This window comes from Brassica napus, chromosome C3, assembly GCF_020379485.1.
Source record: "Brassica napus cultivar Da-Ae chromosome C3, Da-Ae, whole genome shotgun sequence".
Classification (NCBI taxonomy): domain Eukaryota; kingdom Viridiplantae; phylum Streptophyta; class Magnoliopsida; order Brassicales; family Brassicaceae; genus Brassica; species Brassica napus.
The window spans coordinates 22,702,867-22,725,748 of record NC_063446.1 but is presented as its reverse complement, the minus strand read 5'-3'; the positions used below and the strand labels follow the sequence as shown (position 1 = coordinate 22,725,748).

Genomic DNA, 22,882 nt, shown 5'->3' with positions numbered 1-22,882 from the left:
CTCACGTAAATTAGGAAGTGTCCTCTTGTCAGAACATAAATAATGGAGAAGTACGTTAGCGACTGATGGGAGGAGACCTCTACGATTTGCTACTAATATTGAACTTTACGTAGATGGCGTTACCAGTTACCACACCCTATATCTCCATGTATAAATCCAGACGCCAATTGAAGAAAGAGTAAATAATTAAGCATAAAAGTCCTAAGATAGTTGTATTCTTGAAGCGTTTATTTATTAAATGTGACTGTGAGAACTCTTCTTATTAATGACTTCAACATTCTATTGATACAGGTGAGTAGCACATTTAAATTAATGACTCTGAGTGGACTACCTTACAATAATTTACTCTTGAGTGGGATTACCTTACAATTGTTGTTTTTAAAGGTGCTGATTACTTTTTTTCCAATTAGAACATTTAGGGTAGGTGAATCTTAACCTAATCTCCCAAATTATAATTTGGACCTTACCAAGTGTCTCCTAGAGTTTTTTTTGTTGTCAAAATGTGAATTTCATATTAAATATGAGAAAGATTAAGAAGTAACATAATGAAAAGGGAGACAGACACACATAAGTTACAAAAAAAAAGGGAGGCACACGATCTTAAACTTTATGGTGGACCAAATATCTAAACCCTTATTTGTAAAACTTAAACTGAGATAACTAAGTTATGCGTAGCAGCAAACAAAAATAAGTCTGCATGCCAATGAGTTACGTGGGATTAGCTCTGGACTATGAGTAAACTTGTGAAGGTGCTAAAGCATACTGCGTCCACCATTACAGTCTCGAGCTTCTTTACACCAGTGTAAAGCATCCCACTTGCGGAGACACTTCCGGCTGGTGCACACAAAGACACAACATGGTATGTGACATTAATGTAAACAATTAGAGAGACATGTGGACATGTAGACTCTCGAGATACTTCTTCGCTCATCCTCTTTTGCTTCATAAATATTAGAGAGACATGTGGACATGTAGACTCTCGAGATACTTCTTCGCTCATCCTCTTTTGCTTTATAAAGATGGTAGATTGAAGGATCGTATCAATTCCATCTGTCCCTCTTGCCATCACAGTCGAGTTCACGGTCTATCCATACACGCCTTAGCATTGTGCGTCTTACATCACAATTTAAAGAAACGGGAAAAGTTAGAAACAAAAAAAAGTTCAAAAAAAAAACAAAAAAAAAACAAAAAAACACGATTTTTTCATCTGTCAATATAACCAAGGTTTCAAAATAAGAGAAATGCATACTTTTACGTGCCCCTTCCTGTATTTTTCAGCTTGGTAGATCTCTGGACCTCTGTCATACCATGACTTTGTGTAATTGGGAACGCTCTTCCATTTCCTTTGATGCTTCAGACACTGTCAAACCAACGAAAAAAAAAACAGAGTATTCAGTGTACATGCCAAGCAAAACAATGCAGAGAATCAAGTAAGCATGCAATAGCCTACCCGACTTTTCAGAGTTGAGATACCAAGGAACAGGTGACATATACTAAAGACTGTTGGGGATTGATTTCATATGTTTTTCAGCCTGTAGACGATTACAGAGGCTAGAATGAGAAATACCTCTAGGAGAAAAAGATTTATATTTTTAATATAAAGTCGGAAAGCTTTATGATGGTAATGATTAAACACAATCAGCGTCGATAATACCTTATCATCCAAAAGCAGCATGTCGACGCCCATAAATACACCACATTTCTCCACACTCTGAACTTCGCAAAAACAAAAAAGGCCGCGGTGACTACGATCTTGCTGCAATTCGCTAAGCTATACTGAGAGGTGTCAATGGTTGGTTGAGATTGTGACCTTCTCTTGAGATAATGACTGTAATGAATCTGTGAGAATCATGGAAACGCCCAAAACCTCAGCAAAACGAACTTCTGCAGAGTTGGAGCAGCGCCTGGCTTTCAAATCGGCAAGGAGGATGAAGGAATTCGCCATTGCAGTAATCGGTTAGTAGAACAGGCTATTCTCCTTGATCTCGTTCAAGTTGTGATGTTCATGGCTGTTATTGTGGATATTTATAGTCGTAGCTTGAGCCGGTTACTTTGGGGATCTGATTAGGTCGATTGAATCCTGCAGAGTGGAGGAGTGGGTTAATTCCTGTGAGAGAATTAGAAATCAATTCGCCACTACGGATAAGAAATCGAAAAGTTCTGCGTCGTTCAAAGATCCTGGAGCTCGTCGGTGAAGTCTATCGCTCTAAAACAAAGCGAGGAAGAAACATTTATTCATTACTGGGCTCGAAATGTTTAAAGCCCATACGAAAATTATTACAAAACCGCACAGCCCAATCGAAACAAATAAACAGAAACGCAACTAGTGTATGAATGACACGTGTCATCATTTGCCCCAAGGAGGGACTAAAGTGTACTTTATTAGTAAAGATAACTAACATTAATATTACATATTTTGACACAATACTGCATATGGTATCATTTAAAAATCAACAAATTTAATTGACATGGTCGCACAAAAAATGTATATATAAACTTTATTGTCAATCTATGCTATTAAAAAGAGACGTACAAAATAAAATACCCCTTAATTTTTCAAGTTATTTACAATGGCATGCCACTGAAGTTATGAATTAATTTACCTTTTATGATTCTTTGTCTTTTCTTCTTTAATTAATGTATTTCCAAAATCAAATTCTAACTAAAAATTTATGGCAATAATAATTAATAAACCTAGGTTTTTGTATTCTTTGTCTTTTCCTATTTATTTTATATATGTATGTTTGGAAATAATTAATTTTATATATAAATTTCGTAATTAAATACATACATTATACGATAACTATTTTACTAATTTCACATAATATATAGTATATACAACAATTTTACTATACATTATCATAAAATTTTAATCCATAAATAGTATATACAAAAAAATTATTATATATTATCATAAAATTTTGATCCATTAAAAAAATAAAAATACATCTTTTCGGATATACATGTCATATTCTAACAATATTGATCATACAATTGATGGTTTACATGATAAAATAAAATTACTCAATATAAACAAGAAAATTATTGTGTTTAGAAAGGTCATATTAAACAATTATTTGAACATGTAAATTTTAAAATATATATTATAACTAATACAAATAAAAATTTATTTATAAAAAATAAAAATAAACATCTGTGTGGGGGCGCAGATAATTTTATGATCAATGCGGTATTAATTTGTTATGATCAACCATTTAATTTCGGGTCCACAGATATGTCAAATAAATAAATAAAAAATTCATTAAAATTCAGAAAAAAATGTAATTGTAATACCTGTAAGTTACATGGTACTAGAAATAGGGCGCGTGCTTACATATCCTTTTTTCTTTTTCTTTTTTTTTTTGATAACCAATTGACAAAGTTTGAGTTACATATCCTTTTAACTATCAAACAATACGCCATCTCGGATTTTTTTTTTTTGTTATAGGGTTTAATCGTCTTACCGTCATTTGATATTTAATCCATCTTGTTATGTGGAAATGAAACATACTTTAACCAAAAACGGTGGAACGTCTTGTTTTGTTTCTCATCAATGTCAATAATGATAAACTTTTTATTACCCGATCTTACGTTATATGACAAACAGAATGCACATATACGTAGTTGCAAGAAAATGGAATATACTTACTATTTAGATATTGAAGATTCCAATTTCTATGATAGATTATATAAATGCGCATTTTATCTGAATAATTCCGTAATAGATACTACTAAGACATCAAATTAAAAAATTGAAACAAATACACAGCACTGTTCAAGTTTCTAAAACATCCGCGTATGCGTCTGTTCCTACTTTTCATGTGTTTGCGGAAATATGACGTGTTCTTACCCTGATTTATGAATGCTAATGAATCTTTAATAGCACAGTTGGTTAATGTAGCTGTTAGAGGTGGGCAAAAAACCCAAACCGAACCGATCCAAACCAAACCAACCGAAGTTAAACCGATCCAAACCAAACCGTGCTCTTTACATAACCCAATTGGTTCATGTTTTACTCAATCCGAATGGTTTGGTTTGGTTTGGTTTGGATTCAAACCGAACCAAACCAATAATCCAATATATATATATATATATATATTAACATATTGTAAATTTTAGTTAAAGTTTTGTTTTCCATTTTTTCTTAACTTCCATATATTTTTAAAAAAATCCAAATATGATTCAGATAATCCTAATACCTAAATATTGTACTGAAAACAAAACCTAAAAACTATAAGCATCTAAATCATAGCCATCTCGTTTCGTTCATCTTCTCCAATTTTCATTCTCTAAATTATGTAATAAAGTTATTATAGGATCAATAAAAACAAAAAGGTAGATGCAAATAGTCTTTTAGTTAATAGGTTTTGGAATGCTTACAAGTCTTTGTTACGCTAATCAGATTACAAATAGTCTGCTCTTTGTTTATTATGTATTTATTCCTTTGACGTGGTTAAGAGTTTTGTCATCGAGCTTTAAATTGTTTTTTGTTTCATAGATTTTTAAAGAACCAAACTAAATCTAAACCAAACCGAACTAAACCGAACCAAACTAAACCCAAACTGAACCCATACCAAAGCTACTTTGGTTTTAATTGGGTTGAGTTTTATAAAACCCAAATTAACCAAACCAAACCGAATCCAAACCGAACCCGAAACTAAACCGATATGTCCACCCCTAGTAACTGTGTATGTGCTTGGAACCTGGGTTCGAAACAAGACTTCGACCTTGTTTTCTTTTATGACGGTCAAATCTGCGTCTGCTCTCATTTTCCATGTGTTTGCGGGAATATGACGTGGTCTTGTCCTGATTTATGAATACTCAATTCAAAAAAAAAAAAAGGTTTCTAAAACATCAAATAACGACGATCCACGTTATTTATTTATTTCTAAAAGGTACTATTTGTGTAAAATAAATAAATTTGAAAGGCAAGAGAGACTGGCGAAAATAATTATTGATCCATCTCTATCCACGAATCCCACATAATTTAGTAACGCACCACTTGTTGCATGCATTAATTTTCATAACGACAAAACCTTGTGTTTAATTCTATACATTATTTCTTTCTGTCACAAGATAGCCAATATATAATCATATTCTGTAGTATTTGTGTGTGTTTATATTATGTATTTAAAAAATGAATACTGAATATGCAATGTACTATAGATTTTTCTTCATTAATAAAAATTTAAAATCATAGTCTGAAAGTCTATAAACTAGTTTTACTACAGTGATTAATGTACATATAACAAATCATATAGTCTAAAAGCCTATAGACCAATTGGATACCACGATAAAAAGAGGAAAGTATAATAAATCAAAACATAGGTACGAACTACAAAAGTTATGTCACGATAAATAATAGTGAAATTGAAAATTTAAAGCCTCAATTATTTTGTTAAGGCGCAGGGACATAGGCATTGATTACAGCCGCGACACAACTGACATTCAATTTTTTTTTTGCACCACCTTTTTACCACGACAATGCACGTCTTCAGATAATACATCGTTTATGTCAATCATCTTCTTAATTTAAAAAAAAAAACAGTTTACATACATTCGTGCAAGAACAATCAAGCTGTTTAAAATACAACATAGTAACTGGTAATTCACATTACATGAAATTAAGAAAAACATAAAATGGAGACGTATAGGCTGGGTTTTTAATAGAGAGACCTGAGGGATATTAACTTTGTGGGCCAAATAGAAGTTTCTTTTTCAAAAGCCCATTGATAAACATCAATTTTGAAGTAAAACCCTAAAGTGGGTTAATGTTGATGGTTGACTTCTAGTAGGGATCTGTGGAGGCCCATGTATAGCTAGAGTACAAGAAACTCTTTCAGATAATATGAGCTTCTACTTTTTTTTTATCACAAAATTCTTATATTAAATTAAATGTCTAACATGTTTGAAGGATTACAACCGGAGGTAAACTCGACGGCTAAATGAAAAACGAAAATTACTAAAACGTACGAATGGTAGAAGTGTTAAAAGAGGCGAAGATACCTATAAACATCTTCACTTGAGATTCTAAAACTGATGTTCCCAAGAACATATTAATGTCAGGGAGAATAACCGACAAAAGGGAACCCTAATAAAAAGTTTTGAAGATGGTTGGTCAGCACCAACGCTGGTGGTAAGGGGCTTTCCTTCACTTCAGTGATTTGAGACCCTAGAAACAATGGAAGAGGAGAGTGTCTCGGGTTCCCATTGGAACTGTGTGGGAGGTGGACGCTGTTGGCCGGCAAGAGCAGCTGAGATATGACTCCAGAACCATAGACAAGAGAGGTGGAGAAAGGCCTTTTTTGCCCATATTTGATGCTGATATTCAATAACAATGGAAAAACACAATCAGCTCTAATACCGACAATAATGACCCGGGAGACTATCTGAATCTCAAACATTTCGGAGTGCAAATTGTTCAGTAAGCTAGATAGTGAAATAGTTGATGCTCTTTTCATCTCTGATACCATCAGTGTATTTGACGCTAGAACCAGCCATGAAGGCTTGATTTCCTTAACCTTGGAGACCAGAGATAAGAACCGGACCAGACTTGATGGGCCACCAGTTTTTGAGTTCACGCATTGACTCGACCTTCCAACATTACCGTGTCAGGGCCAGAGAGTTACGGAGACCAAACAAATACGCATTTCATCACACTGTATTAAGCTAATCACGAGAGAATAAATTCCAGAGAGTACATATGTGGCAGAGCTGAGCTTCAAATGGATGGTTTGATGCGGATGAGGAGACGCGGTAGAAGGGTGATAGCAAGCTGAGACCACATCTGTCGGAATCGCTGGTTTTGTGTGCTTGGAACTTTTGATGAATCGTGGAGTTGCAGGGATTGAACTGATTGAAAACCTTTGAGTTAGATTTATCAAGACAGAGTAATGTTCAGATCTTGATAGAGGCGGTGAGAAGCTCTTGGCTATATTCAACAAAGGGATGGGAGCTAAGGCCAGATTGAGAGCAAGGGCTCCGATATTACCGTATCGAGACCTATACCTCTTGTTGGATCCTGAGTTGAACCGCAAACCTGATATTAAGAAATGAAAGCCCATACGTAGAGGTCCGTTTGATTGAATCCTTCGTAGAGGGTTACTGACCAAACACTCAAGAGTTCCGACCGGTGAAGAGACGGGGTGTTGAATGGCTAGCTCCGGTGAGAGAAGTGAACCCAGCGGAGTCACTGTTGAAACGAGACGGTCAGCAGATCCGGTGAGTCTTCTAGATCTGACCTTTCCGGTCGCCATGAGAGTGTGAGCGGTGATGAGGAAGAAAACAGGAGAGGCGGCGACGACAAGGATAGGAGCAGTGGAACAACGACATGGTCCGACAAGGTAGCGACGTTGGAGACGACGAGGATACTAGCTTGGGAAATGTAGGCGACGATAAACTCGGGGAAAAACAGTAATGAACAGCAGATTATACAGAGGACCGACGCTGGTGGTCAGAGGTTTCGCTGGCGTCGAGGATTACTAGCAGCGGCGGCGTCTTCATAGTTCTCCCTAGAGAGAGTCTTTTGAATGACAGTGACTTAAACGAATATATGAGCTTCTACTTAAATCATCATATTCATTATCTCAACAAACAAAACTACAAGTTTACTCCTGAGCCAAGCCGGATGAAACATTCGACTCAAACTTCCAAAATTTTTGAAAAAAATTATATATAAATAAACCTCAAAATTTGTAAAAAAAAAAAAAAATTAGGCCCCAAACTATACAAATCTTTCTTAAACTGTCTATAGTCCCCAAAATTTCAAAGTCGGTCTTGGGTTTACTATGCATAATTCACCTACTTGAGCTCACTATCTTGATTTGATGCAGCATGATATTTTCAAATATCTTGATTATTTATTAATTTATACATAATTATATTTTATTTGTGTTTCTTATATTTTGGTGATCTTTCTATTTTAATTATGATTAGGGATTTTCTAGATTTAGAATTTATATAAATAGTTTGCTGACCACATTGTTTACAGACTTTCCTAACTTCTTGGTCAGTCTTTTATTAGGAATGATACCAAGGAGTGGGATATACATCTTTTACGGGAATTCTTTCACCCATATGATATCCCTTTGATACTTGGGCTAAAATCATCTCCCTCTCTTGCTCCTGATGGATATGTTTGGAACCACACAAAATCAGAAGTGTATTCAGTTAAAACCGGTTATGATCTACTTCGATCGACGAAGTTGAGTCTTACACAAGAAGGGGTTCTAGAACCGAGTATCACGAGCCTTCAGAGCCAAGTGTGGAAGATAAAGGCCCCAAGTAAGATGAACCATTTCTTGTGGCAGGCTATCTCGGGCTGTGTGACGACGTCAGAGAGGCTCACTTATAGACACCTGGGCACCGATAGGGGTTGTCCTAGATGTGCTGGCCCAGTGGAATTATTAATCATCTACTTTTTGAATGCCCCCTAGCCATGTAGGTTTAGGCTTTATTGGACTATCTGTCTCTTCTGGGTTACTTCCTGAGTACATCTATATACCAAAACATGATTTTTTTGTTTTGGAAGAGAAAAGAGGTGGCTCCACTGAGACCACAATTCGATACCTTCCCATGGATCTGTTGGTAAATTTGAAAGATGAGGAACAACAAACTCTTTAACGGGAAGTTGTATCCCCGATTGAAACTCTCCAACACGCATCTCTTGAGGCAGAATGTTGGAGGAAGGCTAACGAAAAGGAGGAAGCAAATGAGGATCATGACGACCCTTCTACTACGGAGGTTGAGACAATGCCCCTTTAATACCCCGAATCCCTACTTGTCCAATTGATTCGGCATGGACCTATAATGGCAGTGTCAGTGGCTTAGGGTGGAGTCTTAAGGATCAAATGGATTATGAATATTTCGGATTACAGGCGTGTATCAGGAACCTTTTAGATCTGCATGTTGAGATTGAAGGTTTATTTTGGACAGCTTCATATATAAGAGACAGAAAGATAACCTCGATACGGTTCGAGACGAACTGCTCGAACCTAGTGGATATGACTACAAACCCGGTGAATTAGAGATTACGGGAGGATTTCGAAGATGTGAACCTGGCTCATATTCCTCAGACTAGGATTGGTCAGGAGGACGCGTTAACAAAAGAAACAAGGATCATAGGCTATATTTTTTTTTTATATAAATCAGACCCGGCCAGACGGAGGTACTCTTCGGAGAATCGGCTCATCTGATCACCACTTAATCTAATGTAGATGGACAACTAAAAAAAAAAAAATTGGTTTTGAAAGAATGGTATTTTCTATCCTTAACCCAAACGAGATTTCCTAAAATCCATTATTTGAACTTGTAGATCCTAAGTGAAGATTGACTGATCCTTTGGTTGAACTGTTTATCTAATCTCTTAGTTGAGCTTGCATGTCCATTAGGTGGTATCAGAGCCGGGATGGAATAATTTGACTTAAAATGAACTGTTTCTTTGTTCTTTTTGACTTCAGTTCATATGCAATTGCTTCGATAAGAGAAACTGGTCAAAACAATCGTGTATGCCTTACTTGGAGAATGACGAGCATGTTTTAAGAGGAAGGACTGCTCTGGAGGTATGGACTAGTTTAAGGCAACAATAGGTTTCCCCACGAAAATTTCACTTTGTAATGAGGAACCCTTAATATTTTCTGGTGCTAGGCAATTGGAGTTTGATGAATTCTTTGGGGTATCCTTCATACCCTGCACAACATTGGTGGATGACCCAATAGACCAAACTAGAGTGAAGCAGTTGGAAGGAGTCAAAACCAAGTTTGTAGTTGTAGCCCAAGCAAATAAATGAGCTTGTAAAATGAATAGTTTATACACTCAATACTACAAGGCAACAGAACATGCTACTGACTGCACAGAAGATGCTGCAACATTTTCACATCAGATATCCAAAATTCTCAATCTCTCAACAATGAACTTTCATCTAACAACTTTCTTTGCTTCTCAGATTCTATATTCTACATTCTACATGTACACCTATAAAACAAGATTTCGTGTTTCTTACCTACACAACAAAGCTTGAGATTCATTTTTCTTCAATATCATATCTCCACTGTCATCATCATCCATAGGAAAATGACGATCTACGAACCGATTCCATTTTCTCTTCATTCCCTTGAAAGACCACATGGATGGGGATCCTTCATTGACTGATCCTCCTGCAGAGCTTTCCCCTTCTTCTGCTGTATCATGGAATGTTCCATATGAAGGTGATGGAGACATGGGGATGTTAAGAGAAGCCGCCTTCATGATAGCCGCTCTGTACTCTTCGTCATGTTCCTCAACAACTGATTTCTGCCGCACAATTTTCTGCTCCACCGGAATCTGCATAACTTGGTCGTCTTCCAGCATTAACTGAAAATGTTCACCACACAGAAATCAAGATCTCCAAGAAGCTGAAGCAAAAAAAAAACACACATTTGGAGGTAGTACTCACATCGAGAGCTCTCTGTGACTCCCTTTGAATCCAGATGATGGCGTGATCAGCCGTCGCATTACATGAGAGAACTAATTGGTCAAACCTCCCATCAACTGGAACAGCTGTTCTCACAACGGGAGGATATCTTCCTAATCTGCACCAAGGAGCATATGGTTTTTCACTTTGATGCAACTTGAGTTGAAGAAAGCACATGATTATGGAATATATAAAGAGTATTAATACCTCAAGGGCTTGCGCACAACGATGTGGTATAACCTACCAGGGGCATATAGACGCCTTGCATCCTTAAGCTTCTTCTCCTCGAATGTGAATGTATCTTTCACACATGTGAGACACAACAGGCATGGCAAGCTTTGATTGGTTTATTAACATGCAAAACATGACCATGAGATTCTCTTTCTACACTTGATGCTTTCTAATAATGTAATAACTAGTTATTGAAATCAATACAGTTTCCTTACCAGATGATTGACTTGAAGACATCCTCCAGAGCTGTGGTAGTCCGAGGTAAGAAATCATCCTGTAGAACAACAGAGTTGATGACGTCTGCATATGCGACTGCTAGATGGAGAGACATACACCTTGGAGGAGCAATAGCAACGCATCTTATCCTCTTCCTCTCTATGTTCCCTAACCTCCCCCGGTTCTGAAGCACAAACAAGACCAGCAAAGAAACAACCCCCGCACCTAGAGAATGCCCAACAAACGTCAAAGAATAACTCGGGTTCTCCTCGAGTAATCTATTCAAAACCTCATGCTCCTCCTCAAAGACCCACATGGCCGCCTTTAACAACCCGTTGTGTACATAACCTCCATCAAACTTGGTCTGCCCAAGTTTGTTATCAAGCAGAAGGGCGTAATCACTCTCCTTAGCCAAGTTAAGCCCTCTGACGGCCAAGACAACAGCGTCGTTGTCGTGATCCAAGTAGATCATGTAAGGTGTGACACGACCTTGAGTCTGGTCATAGTCTTTCTTGAGGATGACGTGATGCGGGTCAAGGCCGTAGCCACCGGGAGGTGCCCACATGGGGTTGTGGAGATCCTCCTCGTAGACGGCTAAGATGAAGCGGCAGAGCCTAGGGATGGGGTCGAACTCGTCGGAAGTGGCTAAACCCCAACTCTCGCTCTCGTGGCCAGCTGAGTACATGCATTTCTTCCACAGCCAGTGGGAGCAGCCCAGGCAGTATACACATTCGATCACGGGAACACAACAGAGTATTGACATGGGGATCTAGTGAAGCAATTAAGCATTATATATCCGCCGTGAATCGACAACGGCATGGATTTGCCGACAGAACCCACTGGATCCCCGAGATCGATCAGTGTGGCTCTAAAAACAGAGACAGGATCATAAGCTAGGCTGAGAAATAAACATAAGAAGACCAGTCAAAGCGATTTCAATCCAGTCTGAAGGAAGACAAATTGAAACACTAATTAGAGACTAGAGAGAGAAGACAAGTGTGAATTGATTTTATTAAAGACAAGTGAAGTCAAACCCAAGTTCGTGGTGAATAAAGAAGAATCTAACTCACCATAGATAGATGCTGAGAAGATTCCATTAGGCAGCCAACGAGAGTGGAGAAGAAGAGTCCGGAGGAGAAAAGACGTGCACTTTCGTCTTACTTTTAAAGCCAAGGTGGACGACGAGCAGCACTTTTATTTAACATCCACGGGTCGGGTTGGATCGGATCGGATCGGATCGGATCGGGTCACGAAAGGTAGATGGGCTTGGGCCCATTAAATTTGTCCTTTGTCGTAAGTGTCGGTCTTGGGAAATGATTAACACGTTTCTCCATAGAGGGAATCTAATCTACACCAGCCGCGGCGGGTACACGATTGTAGTTACGTCACCAACCAAATAAATCCATTGGTTGGATGATTGAATTGACTTTTGCCGGTCTGTCAAACGTTCAACGATGAACACTGAATCAGGTACTAGTCGGTTTGTTCGATTGCCGGATAAAATCGTTAAGCGAGAGAAAAAAAAAAAGATAAAGAATTTTGTTACGATTGGGAAGGGATTTCATATTGGTATTTAATTTGCAGTAGTGGAGTTGCTTGGGAAGGTGCCCTTGTTGCATCGGTTAACAAGTCTTTCTCTCAAGAGAATCGCACAAGTCGTTGTGTTCAAGCGTTACGGTTAGTGTGATTTCTAAGATTCTGTAATTTTGATTAGTTTTCCATGGTGACAATGTTGATATATATTGTTGGGGGCAGAGAGAGGGGATTATGTGGTGCGTAGAGATGAGGAGGTGGAGGGTGTTTACTTTCTCCTTCAAGGACAGGTACACTTTTCGGGTTTGTGTTGTTTGATTAGTTAGTGTTTTTGTCTCTCTTTTTTGTTGTTGTGCAGGCTCAGGTTCTGGGATCAGCCGACTACTCCTCGGAGTTCTTCTTGAAACCATTTGATTTCTTCGGCCGTGGTGAGAGAGAGGATCATTCTTTCATTACTACTGCCCATTCTTCATCATTGATTATAGGTGATTGAATCAGCTCTTTTTACAGGTATTTTTGGGAATGTTTACTCAGCAGATGTTGTTGCTCTCTCACAGGTATGTTTGTATTTCTTCTCTTGTCTTCTTTCTTTATACTGCCTTTTGTTGCTTTCCTTGGCCTCATAGGCCAATAATAGCATTGCTACTTACTTACTCTCTCTTCTTTTCAGCTTACCTGCTTGCTGCTCATGTCTCATCATTGTTCTTTGCTTGACACCAACCCTGTCTCCGATCCAGCTAAGGATCTTGAGACCCCCTGTCTTGTGGAACGCATTTTGTCTCTCGATCCATTAGATGTACGAACTTCCCTTCACTTTTACCATTCTCTTTTGTGGAATCATTGTCTATGTCATATTTCTACATCATTTATGTGTTACATTCTTTCTCTTCTGTAACTGGAAATTTTGAGGAATCCCCTCATCTTTGTGCTTCTTTCTTTCTTGTAGTTGACTCTTTTTCGAGGTTTCACTATACCCAATGCTCCAACCTTTGGCAAGGTTTTTGGAGGACAATTAGTTGGACAGGTATGTTATTTTCTCACATCATCTATGTGTACTAACCTTGTTGTTGATTTGCATTTATTTAACCTTGTTACAGAAATGACTAGTACTCACTGTGACACCTTTGCCTACACTTCGCAGGCACTTGCCGCAGCGACAAACACTGTTGAATCGACCAAGATTGTTCATAGTTTACACTCCTATTTCCTACTCGTTGGAGATATAACTAGTAAGGACATCATCTCAATGTGATTAACCAATTGCTCTTTCCTGAAAAACTATTCCTGCTGTTTTCTCTGGGCTCCACGCATTTTTCACACTTTGAATATTAACTCTTGCAGTTCCCATCCTATACGAAGTTAACCACTTACGTGATGGCAACAACTTTGCCACCCGAAGAGTTGATGCTAGACAGAAAGGCAAAACCATTTTCATCTTGTTTGCTTCTTTTCAGGTCTTCCCCTCAAATGCTTCATTATAAGAAAATAGCTTTTCAAGCTTTAACTTCTTCTTTTACAGAGAGATCAACAAGGTTTCGATCACCAAGAGTCGAACATGCCCCGTATGTCACCTCCTGAAACGGTAAAATCATGTCTCCCATACTTTGATGCTTATAAAGATTTGCTATGATTGTTATTTTCATCTCTATCTACTGCAGCTTGTAACAAGAGAGGAGATGATTGAACGGCGTATAACTGACCCTCTGCTACCTAGGTATGTATGTGTGTGGAAGATACTGTGCCAGAGCAGCTATTTCATAGTGAATCACTTTTTATTCTCATTTCAGGGATTACCGAAACAAAATTGCAGCTGAAAAAATCCTCACATGGCCTATAGACATTCGATTTTGTGAGCCAAGTTATTATACAGAACATACAAAGTCTCCTCCAAGGTCAACATAGTTGTCTCAATCCTGATAAAATCAAAATTATATTGGGGCATCTTTCATTTCGTCACCCTTAACCACTAAAATAAATGTTTGTGTTTACTCATTAAAAAATCTGAAGACTTTCTCAACTCATCTTGCAGATTGAACTATTGGTTTAGGGCAAGGGGAAAACTTTCTGATGACCAAGCTTTACACCGGTGAGCAAACTCTACTTCAGTGGTATAAAAGTGAAGAAAATTGGTATTCATATGATCTATTGAAGATTTTAAAAGCAGTGCAAACATTTTAACATTTCTAAGCAGATGAACGTTATCTTAGCATCGCCAATTAAAAGCAAGATTATCTTAGGTCATTGACAACTTGGGAGTTTGTTTGTTTGGACATATATATCTACTGTAGTGTTTACGAAAATCTTTTGATTTTACTTGGAAACTGAATATATTTGGTGAATACCACTGTTTCACAGATGTGTGGTTGCATTTGCTTCAGATCTGATATTTGCATGTATCGGTTTAAACCCTCACCGTAGAAAGGGCATGAGTGCCGCTGCTCTTAGCCTAGACCACTCGTAAGCTTTTTCTTTTCTTTTAGCCAAGTGTGTGTGTGTACTATTTCTTAAAAACCACGAAATAGAAATTCTACACTTTTGCAATATATGAAGGCAATTGCTTCAAGCGATTGTTTCTAACTCATGTTAATTACATTTTGCATTGCAGGTTGTGGTTCCACCGACCTCTAAGAGCTGATGACTGGCTTCTCTTTGTGGTAAGAAAAGTTTTATATACCTTTTCTGGAGAATACAGTGATTTTCTGAAGAAGGAATAGCTATTATTACTGATAGAAGTCCAAATGCTTGGTTTTGGTAACCTGAAACTCAAATTGCCTAAAAACACTTGCACAGATTTGGTTTATATCTATACTTACTTGTATACTGTATTGTTTTAGTTTATGTTTACATGTACATTTTAAATAAAATTAGGTAAACCGCAACATCTGAGTGTAATATGTCAAAGATACAAAAACTGAAACATCTGAGTGTAATAGTCAAAGATACAAAAACTGAGGACGAGACAAATATATACTTAATACAAGATTAATGGTGTTATGCAGATGGTGAATCCCACATCATTCCAGAGTCGTGGTCTGACCACTGGAGAAATGTTCAACAGAAAAGGAGAGGTATGTTGTTTCATCCCTTTTTACCCCCAATTAAACAGACTTATGCTAAGAGACTATTGAATAAAGAAGAAGCTAGAGTACTTGTGACAGATCCTCCTTATAATCATCAAATCATTGTTAAGAAAAAAAGAAGAAGTAGATTTATGTCGTTGAATACAAAATGGATCCCTTCTTAGTTTTTTTTTTTTTTGGGTGAAGTGCTTAAAGAGAATGTAATTGTTGGATAAATTGATGATGTGGGCAGCTAGTGGTATCATTGACGCAAGAAGCATTGCTAAAAGAAGCGGTGACGATTAAGCCCATCTTCGGCGCCAAGCTCTAAGTAACACACACACACACACACACACACCATATAATATCAGAATATATTCAAGAAGAGTTTTTGCAATCTGTTACACCTCGCCAGTCACACTGTGATGCTTAAATTATTTTTCCCATATATATTATTATGACATGTTTGTATGTAAATTGTGACACCGGCGGTCATTTATTGTGTGTACATGACAAACGGCGTCGTTTAATGAAAAAAAAACACTTGTAGCGTCATTATTATTACAGGAGGAGACGCATTGGTTAATCGTTAATACGCTCTCGCTCTCCCTCACCCTTTTCCATAATCAAATCTCAACGGAAAAATTGGAAAGGAATCAATGGCGGAGTCGGAATCGGAGCAAGAGCTCATCGATGAAGGAGAATTGGAGAAAATGGAGTGGGAAGTGAGGGAGATGGCGAAGAAGATAACAGAGTACAGGAAAACCCTACCGGATAACCTCAGGAACACCCTTGATTCCGCGCTTTCCTCCTCTCATAGCTTCTTCCCCAGCATCTCGGATCCTCTTCCCTCTTCTTCTGAACGCCTCACCATCGCACCAGGTTCCTCCGCTATATTTCTTCTGTTTTTCTTTTTCAAAATCAAATTTTGAATATCACCCCCATTTCATTTGTGAACGAACTATGTCTGAATCAGACAGTCTGATAATAATGTCTTTTGGTTCAAGAACTGCTAGCGGTTGGAAAAATTAGGGCTTTTTACTACTTTTGGGTTCATTCATGATAGATTAAATACATCTTTTATTGAGTAGCAGCATATGGATGCATTTTTGGGTTGTGGTGCCTCTTCTTACATAACTTTATATTATGTTTCCTAATCCGGATAGTTTCCATGTCCAAATTGATTATTAGTCTTTTGCAGAGTGATGGTTTGTTTTATTATAATTGATGCTTCAGCCAATCCATATTTGATCTCATAAGTTTGTCTTCTTGTTTTACTCCTTTTGGATTTTTTGAAACATGTACTTCATAAGAGACCTTTTTCTTTCTTTAACACAAGAGCCTTAGCAGTGATCTCTTATCTTTATACTATCTCATCAACAAATCTTCTGCGTCTTCTTTTCTGATGCAGGAACTCAAGACCAAGACTGTGAACAGAAAATGATTCAGCTCAAGGAAACAGTGTCTAGGAACGCTGCAAACATGCCTAAAGTTATAAAGAGAGTGCGTGAATGTGTAGAGCGGATTCACAGACTCGATTCTTTGGGCGGAAGAACCATTCACCCTGCTTTCACTAGGCGCAGACTCAACTGACCTCTCTCTCTCTCTCTCTCTCTATCTTTTTAGACTTTCTATCCATTGTATTTTCTTAAAGAGTTATATATTATGTGCTGCTGATTTGTTAAAAATATGTTATTCTAGATTCATATTTTTGGCTGTGTACATTAAGCAGTGACTCTTTAATGGATTCTCTGCGTTTGAATTGAATGTTGATCTTTGCTACGAATCTATATATATATATATTTTTTTTTTTTTTTTTTAATTTAAGTGCTATACAGATTAAAGACTAGTTACTGGAAAAAAGGTCAGATAATAGGGTGGTGACTAACACCCCTTTTTGAAAAGAAATCACAAAATTATCCTAGCTACATCTTCAATTTGCATTGGCAGATTGTTCAAAGATGGATTGCTTCAGAGACAGGCACATATTATTGAACTTGTTACATGTATGTACCTGTCATAAGTAACTAATATCTCCCACAATCACCACTTTCATCTTCTCCAATGTTTTCTCTTCATTTAAATATATCTAACCTTCTCTTCATTATTCAGTAAAATAACTTTAATATGTCAAGATCACTCCGTCCGATCCAATGGATTAAGAAGAAAATTGTATATATATAATCATTCCCACATAATCATCAAGAAAATGAAAAAAAGTGACAAGGGACAGGTGACCTAGAACTACCCTTCCTGCTCTTGTTGTTAAGGCCGTCTTTTAGCATTGCTTTAAAACGTTACCATCATTGTTTTTTTTAAAACATACTCGAGAAAATAGGAAGGGAAAGAATGTTGTTGTTGATCGAAAACAAGAAGATGGTTTCTTTTTGTTGGGGGTCTTTTGGCATTTCCATGAAAGCTGAGAGAGAGAGTTCAAAGAGTCTATTTCTCGTGCACGAGAGGGCTGTAAATTGGGAACCACATGTTCCGTGTGATGTAATCCACTGTCTCCTCCTGTTGATCCAAAACACAGATGCATTTAAATTCAGACTTCTACTATTACATCAGTGTCATGCTTGATACATTACAAAAATCTCAATTGTTTTGATACCTTGGACATGTGACTGAGATCTCTCGGACCAACATCCCCATGACCTTCTACAATGTCATCAGATACCGCAGCTCTTAGAACGGCCGCCCCTACCTCAGCTGTTATGTGTCGGATGCTGCATTTTGTCCGAACCGTCTTAGATGACTAAATAAAATCAGAGCATATATATGAATGAGAGAATGAGAAGCAATTAGAGGAAATAATACTTGTTGATTGAAGGGTAAAGGATGCCTTTTTGGACTTCTTCGTCAGTCATGTAGGACGCAAGGCTGAATTATATTTTCAAAACATATATATATATATAAACATGAGCCTCATTATATCATAAGATAGAAGAGAACCAAAAGCAATCTTCTTACCATTCTGCAGCTGCTAGCAACATTCCATCAGTTACAATACGCGCACCAGATAGAAGAGTCCCTAACCCGATCCTGTAAACCATAATAACCACATTTGATTTCAGCTAAACTTGTGGATAAAAATGTGTACTAATTGAAGCAGTTTTCAAGAAGGAAACGAACCCGGGGAATAGGTACATGTTGTTGGCTTGATTCACATGCCCAACGTTACCATTCTCTGCAAGTTTAATGAATCATTTGAAATTTATTTTTCAGATTTTAAGCAATTCATGAATGAACCTCACTATAATAACATACCAAGTTGAACGTTTTCAAATGGGCTTCCACTTCCAAAGACTATGTTTTCTCCAGCGTGCTTAAATGCATCAGCAGCAGTGCACTCGGCTGTCACACAAGTAAAAAAGTGTTCAGAACAGATCTTTCAAGGAAATGTTACATTACTCTGGAAAGACAAACACAAACCATTTAAGGTGGGATTCGACATAGCAAAAATGGCGGGCTTGCATGAATCAGATTCTCGCATTGCCTTTAGAACCTTTGCATTATTGAAACCACTATAAGTCAGTAAAACTGTTAATTAATATACTATGAAAGTGTATGTTTGTTGAAATTAGGTTCTCCTACTTCTTCATTGAAGATGCCACCAACTCCAGATAAACCAAGAAGTACATGTGGCCTCACTGTCTTCACCTGAACAAAAATTTGTAAACAAGGAAACATGACAATATTATTATGTCTAAAACTTTCAAAGACAGCTATAGAGAAAAGAAGATGAAGTCAAATAATCGGCCAAGTCAAGAACACAATAAGGCTTTAAGCTTTACCACTTCAACGATACTTGCTCCCTCACGTATCTCAGCAGGATTTTTGGCAAAAGGTACAACTGCTGGGTCAAGTTTTGACCTCTCCGTGGTGACAAGACCCTGAAGCACATTATTCAAGATCTTATGAGGCAATCCAATTTAAAAAAAAAATAATAATATGCTGACCAAGACAAAACTAGTATGGCAAATGGATAACTTTTTTAAATGTTTTTTTGACTTATTCTAGGTAAGGAGAGTCTCCAACCCTCCCCTATTTTTACCTCTATAATAGCATTTAAAGACAAAATCACTCCAATCCACCTCTATTTCTACCTCTAAAATAGAGATTGCTATTTTCTCCCCTATTTATAGAGGAAAAAAATAGCATTCCTCTATATTTTGCTCTATATTTTGAGATCTCTATTTTAGAGAAATACATTGGAGCAAAACACATCTCTATTATAGAGTTCCTCTATTTTAGAGGTAAAAATAGGGGAATACATTGGAGATGGTCTACCTTAAGACAACATCCAAAAGCAAGCTCTAAAAGAGACAATACTATGACAGTTTCAAAGTCAACTCGGACTCCTGGAACTGAGCTACACAAGCTAAATTATTTATTATCAAGCAAGAAGGACCGGACCCATCCAGATGACGTCAACAAGTAAGGGATGTCAGAGACTAACATCTTTATCTATTAGGTAAAAGTTTTTCGTTGCGTCAGCGAAGCTGATGCCTGCCATTCTCGCAACCGCCTGTACTGCCGTCTTCGTTACACCGAGCCCCGCACTATAAGGAAAAGAGGAGATGAAAGTTACTGCAGATACATTAGTAAAGGACTTTTCAAGTGGATAACCAAGTACCTTCCAGCTCCCACCACAACAATCTTTTGGTTCACAAAGTCGGACAAAGGCCGACCTTGGGCTCTTACAGTTCCCAATAGTCCAGCGAGAGCAACACCAGCTGTTCCCTGAGAAATCAAACCTTGTTATTAAAAAGATTAGCTTTAAAAGTAAAAGCAGCTGAAGTGAAATGATGAGAAGATACCTGGACATCATCATTGAACATGCAAAACTTTTTTCGATATCTATCCAAAGTTTCAAAAGCCCATTTCGCTTGGAAATCTTCGAACTATTATGATGTAAACTCAGCCTCACCCTCCATCAAAAGGTAAAACCAAAGTAGAAACTAAGATATATGTATATACCTGTACGACGGCCTTAGGCCAGCGTGTGAATGCAGCTTCCATAAATTCATCAATAATCTCAAGGTACTCGTCTCCTTCCAACCTAGGCTGTCTGAGTCCTAAATCTGTAAAATGAAGAAGATACACGAATGAGTGTGTTATCAAAGGAAACACATCCATAGATGAATAAAAGTAGCTTACAGAGAGGATTCTGTAGGAGCTTTTGATTATTCGTTCCCACATCCAACATAATTGGTAAAACCTGCAGAAGTTCAGGCGTATAATAAGGAGATGAAACATGTGTCTTATACAGAAAAACAAAACAAAAACAGATCAGACATACTCTCTGAGGATTGATTCCTGCAGCAGCCACGTACATGTCGAGCTTGCCAATAGGAATCCCAATACCCTGGACTCCAAGGTCACCTAAGCCAAGGATACGGCTACCATCAGTGATGACAATCATATCAACCTGGTGAGCAGGCCAGTTATAGATCATAGACATCATCTCTCCTTTGTCTTTGGCGCTGAAGTACATTCCTCGGGGTCTTCTGTACAAACCCGAATAGTTCTGACAAACCAGTCCAACGGTGGGTGTGTATATGATTGGTGCAAAGTCTTTGATGTTATCAATAAGGACCTGCAGAGAACAACAATGGTTAGTTCTGTCTCAAGGATGTCGGATTTCAATATCAAAAAGAGAAGAGGCTTTGAACTCACTCGGTAGTACAAAGTCTCGTTACGGTCGTGCAACCTGTTGAGAATCCTCCACTTGGCTAAAGAGACAACGTTGTCTGGCTGCCCTAGTGTGTTCCTCTCTAGGGACCGAAAGGACTCAACTGCGAATATGTTTATACAAGGAAGTCTCAGAATCAAACACATAATCGGGATGAAATGAGAGAGACATACTGAAACGGTCATATTGCTGTTCAAAGGAGATGATACGAGGAGGAAGCAAGCCTCTTAGCCCCAATCTATCTCTCTCAGTCAAAGGAAAACCTGTGTCCTGCACAAAGAAACAAACTTTAATGGAATCAAAACAGTTGGTTTATAATAATAGTCCACAGACTTTAATGGAATCGTGTTAAAAGATGAGAGGAATAGGGATGACCTTGTTAAACCATGGATCGTGAAGGATGTCGGAACCACGCTTGTGGACTATGCAAGGACCAGGGATCGCCGTCGACAAGCACCTCCGAGATCCGCCGGTTCTTCCAGCAGCCGCCGCAGCCTTGGAGAAGCGAGCAATGTTCCTCCACATCATCGCTCTCAAGATCCGATCAAACTCAAATCCCCAGTTCAATGACACAAGTTCAACACAGAAATGCTATGGAGAGAGAGAGAGAGAGAGATTGAAAAACTCTGACAAAACTTATAACGCAAGGTTTAAGCTTTGATCTCTTGCAGTGTGATAAGAATGTTCCTGCAGCTTTGAGCATGAGAGAGAGTACAAGAAGACGAAGCAGCCTGAGGACTGCTCCTGTTATTTCTAAGAGAGTAAGGGTCTCAACACAAATAAATAATAAGTCTTTTTTTTGTGCAAAAATAATGTCTTTTATTTTGTCCAATTTTATAAAAAAAATCGAACTTTCGAAGGACAAAAAACAATTGGTAAAAAAAATAACAAAACATGAAAGGGAAACAAACCCAAGTTACCCGAAAGAGAACGGGCAAGAAGGTTATATATGGAAATGTCAATATATCGTCTCAGTGGATGGTTCAGAGTCTTTTTTTTTCCCTGACAAGCTCACCGTTAGATCATTGACATGTGTTTTTCGTGTTGACGACTTATTCCCGCTTTACCCATGCGTGTGTGCCCTCTGGTCAAAATATTATTTACGCCTTCCTTAAATAAACTAAATTAAAGAAAATTAGAAAATGAAATAATTAAATTGAGAGATTCGAGCATTTTAAGAGAAAACCATCTTTTAATATTCGCTGTGGCGGCGACTGGAAAACGTCAGCTTTTTAACTCTCAACCACTGCTTCTTCTCCTTCCATTTTTATCTACCGTCCATGTCTAAATAAAGTGTCTTTTGTCTCCAACTCTTCAATTACTTTGGTATGAATCTACAAAGATAATTTAACAGCTTTTTTGTGTTCCACAACTTCCATATATATGTACATCACAATAAAAAAGTATGAGTGATCTTGATTTTTAAATTCATATATACGTAGCAGAAAAAAAATGTGCAGTCGTATACTACATTTTACATTATTATTTCTCTGTCTGTCTTGAATTGATCAAATATGTATTGTTTCTTTTTTTTTTAAGACCTTAAAACATTGGTCTCCTTAGAATAAAATGCTAAAAAAAGAATATTAAGAAGAATAAATAAAGATATACATTGAACATCAAATGCAAACTCTAGCTACCTATTCGGCATTTTGGTATAATCATCAACTCAGTCACTTACTTTTCTTTTCTTTATAT

At 37.6% G+C, this 22,882-nt stretch overlaps 4 protein-coding genes across 6 annotated transcripts; 2 read left to right on the top strand and 2 right to left on the bottom strand.

Annotated features, from left to right (window-relative positions):
- Positions 1 to 9,743: 9,743 nt before the first annotated feature.
- On the bottom strand, positions 9,744 to 12,074 carry BNAC03G32080D. Of its 2 annotated transcripts, none has more exons than XM_013828850.3 (5): positions 11,968 to 12,074; positions 10,897 to 11,842; positions 10,658 to 10,786; positions 10,433 to 10,568; positions 9,744 to 10,350 (listed from the first exon to the last, which is right to left on the bottom strand). In XM_013828850.3, exons 2-5 carry the CDS (start codon positions 11,658 to 11,660, stop codon positions 9,997 to 9,999), a joined length of 1,383 nt encoding a protein of 460 aa, XP_013684304.1. In that variant the 5' UTR covers positions 11,661 to 11,842; positions 11,968 to 12,074; the 3' UTR covers positions 9,744 to 9,996. The 2 variants fall into 2 exon arrangements, with proteins under 2 accessions (XP_013684304.1, XP_013684302.1); XM_013828848.3 differs by having other exon boundaries at positions 10,897 to 11,795; positions 11,968 to 12,063.
- Positions 12,075 to 12,211: 137 nt separating this feature from the next.
- Positions 12,212 to 15,966, top strand: LOC106388715 (acyl-CoA hydrolase 2). Of its 2 annotated transcripts, none has more exons than XM_022699372.2 (17): positions 12,212 to 12,367; positions 12,482 to 12,574; positions 12,653 to 12,720; positions 12,789 to 12,858; positions 12,941 to 12,987; positions 13,101 to 13,226; positions 13,377 to 13,454; positions 13,572 to 13,659; positions 13,772 to 13,884; positions 13,950 to 14,012; positions 14,089 to 14,144; positions 14,218 to 14,322; positions 14,460 to 14,516; positions 14,786 to 14,887; positions 15,036 to 15,084; positions 15,430 to 15,498; positions 15,743 to 15,966. In XM_022699372.2, the coding sequence occupies exons 1-17, from the start codon at positions 12,352 to 12,354 to the stop codon at positions 15,818 to 15,820; spliced, it is 1,278 nt and encodes a 425-aa protein (XP_022555093.1). In that variant the 5' UTR covers positions 12,212 to 12,351; the 3' UTR covers positions 15,821 to 15,966. The 2 variants fall into 2 exon arrangements, with proteins under 2 accessions (XP_022555093.1, XP_013684306.1); XM_013828852.3 differs by having other exon boundaries at positions 15,697 to 15,966.
- A 167-nt stretch (positions 15,967 to 16,133) lies between these two features.
- On the top strand, positions 16,134 to 17,277 carry LOC106384141. The gene is made up of 2 exons (XM_013824153.3): positions 16,134 to 16,371; positions 16,901 to 17,277. Exons 1-2 carry the CDS (start codon positions 16,149 to 16,151, stop codon positions 17,080 to 17,082), a joined length of 405 nt encoding a protein of 134 aa, XP_013679607.1. The 5' UTR covers positions 16,134 to 16,148; the 3' UTR covers positions 17,083 to 17,277.
- A 366-nt stretch (positions 17,278 to 17,643) lies between these two features.
- Positions 17,644 to 21,938, bottom strand: LOC106388718 (NAD-dependent malic enzyme 2, mitochondrial-like). Its single transcript, XM_048750006.1, has 18 exons — positions 21,560 to 21,938; positions 21,358 to 21,454; positions 21,169 to 21,287; positions 20,792 to 21,088; positions 20,650 to 20,710; positions 20,470 to 20,573; positions 20,310 to 20,393; positions 20,126 to 20,232; positions 19,949 to 20,051; positions 19,284 to 19,382; positions 19,084 to 19,149; positions 18,922 to 18,994; positions 18,757 to 18,843; positions 18,622 to 18,676; positions 18,460 to 18,531; positions 18,307 to 18,369; positions 18,101 to 18,215; positions 17,644 to 18,003 (listed from the first exon to the last, which is right to left on the bottom strand). The coding sequence occupies exons 1-18, from the start codon at positions 21,710 to 21,712 to the stop codon at positions 17,932 to 17,934; spliced, it is 1,827 nt and encodes a 608-aa protein (XP_048605963.1). The 5' UTR covers positions 21,713 to 21,938; the 3' UTR covers positions 17,644 to 17,931.
- Positions 21,939 to 22,882: the final 944 nt, after the last annotated feature.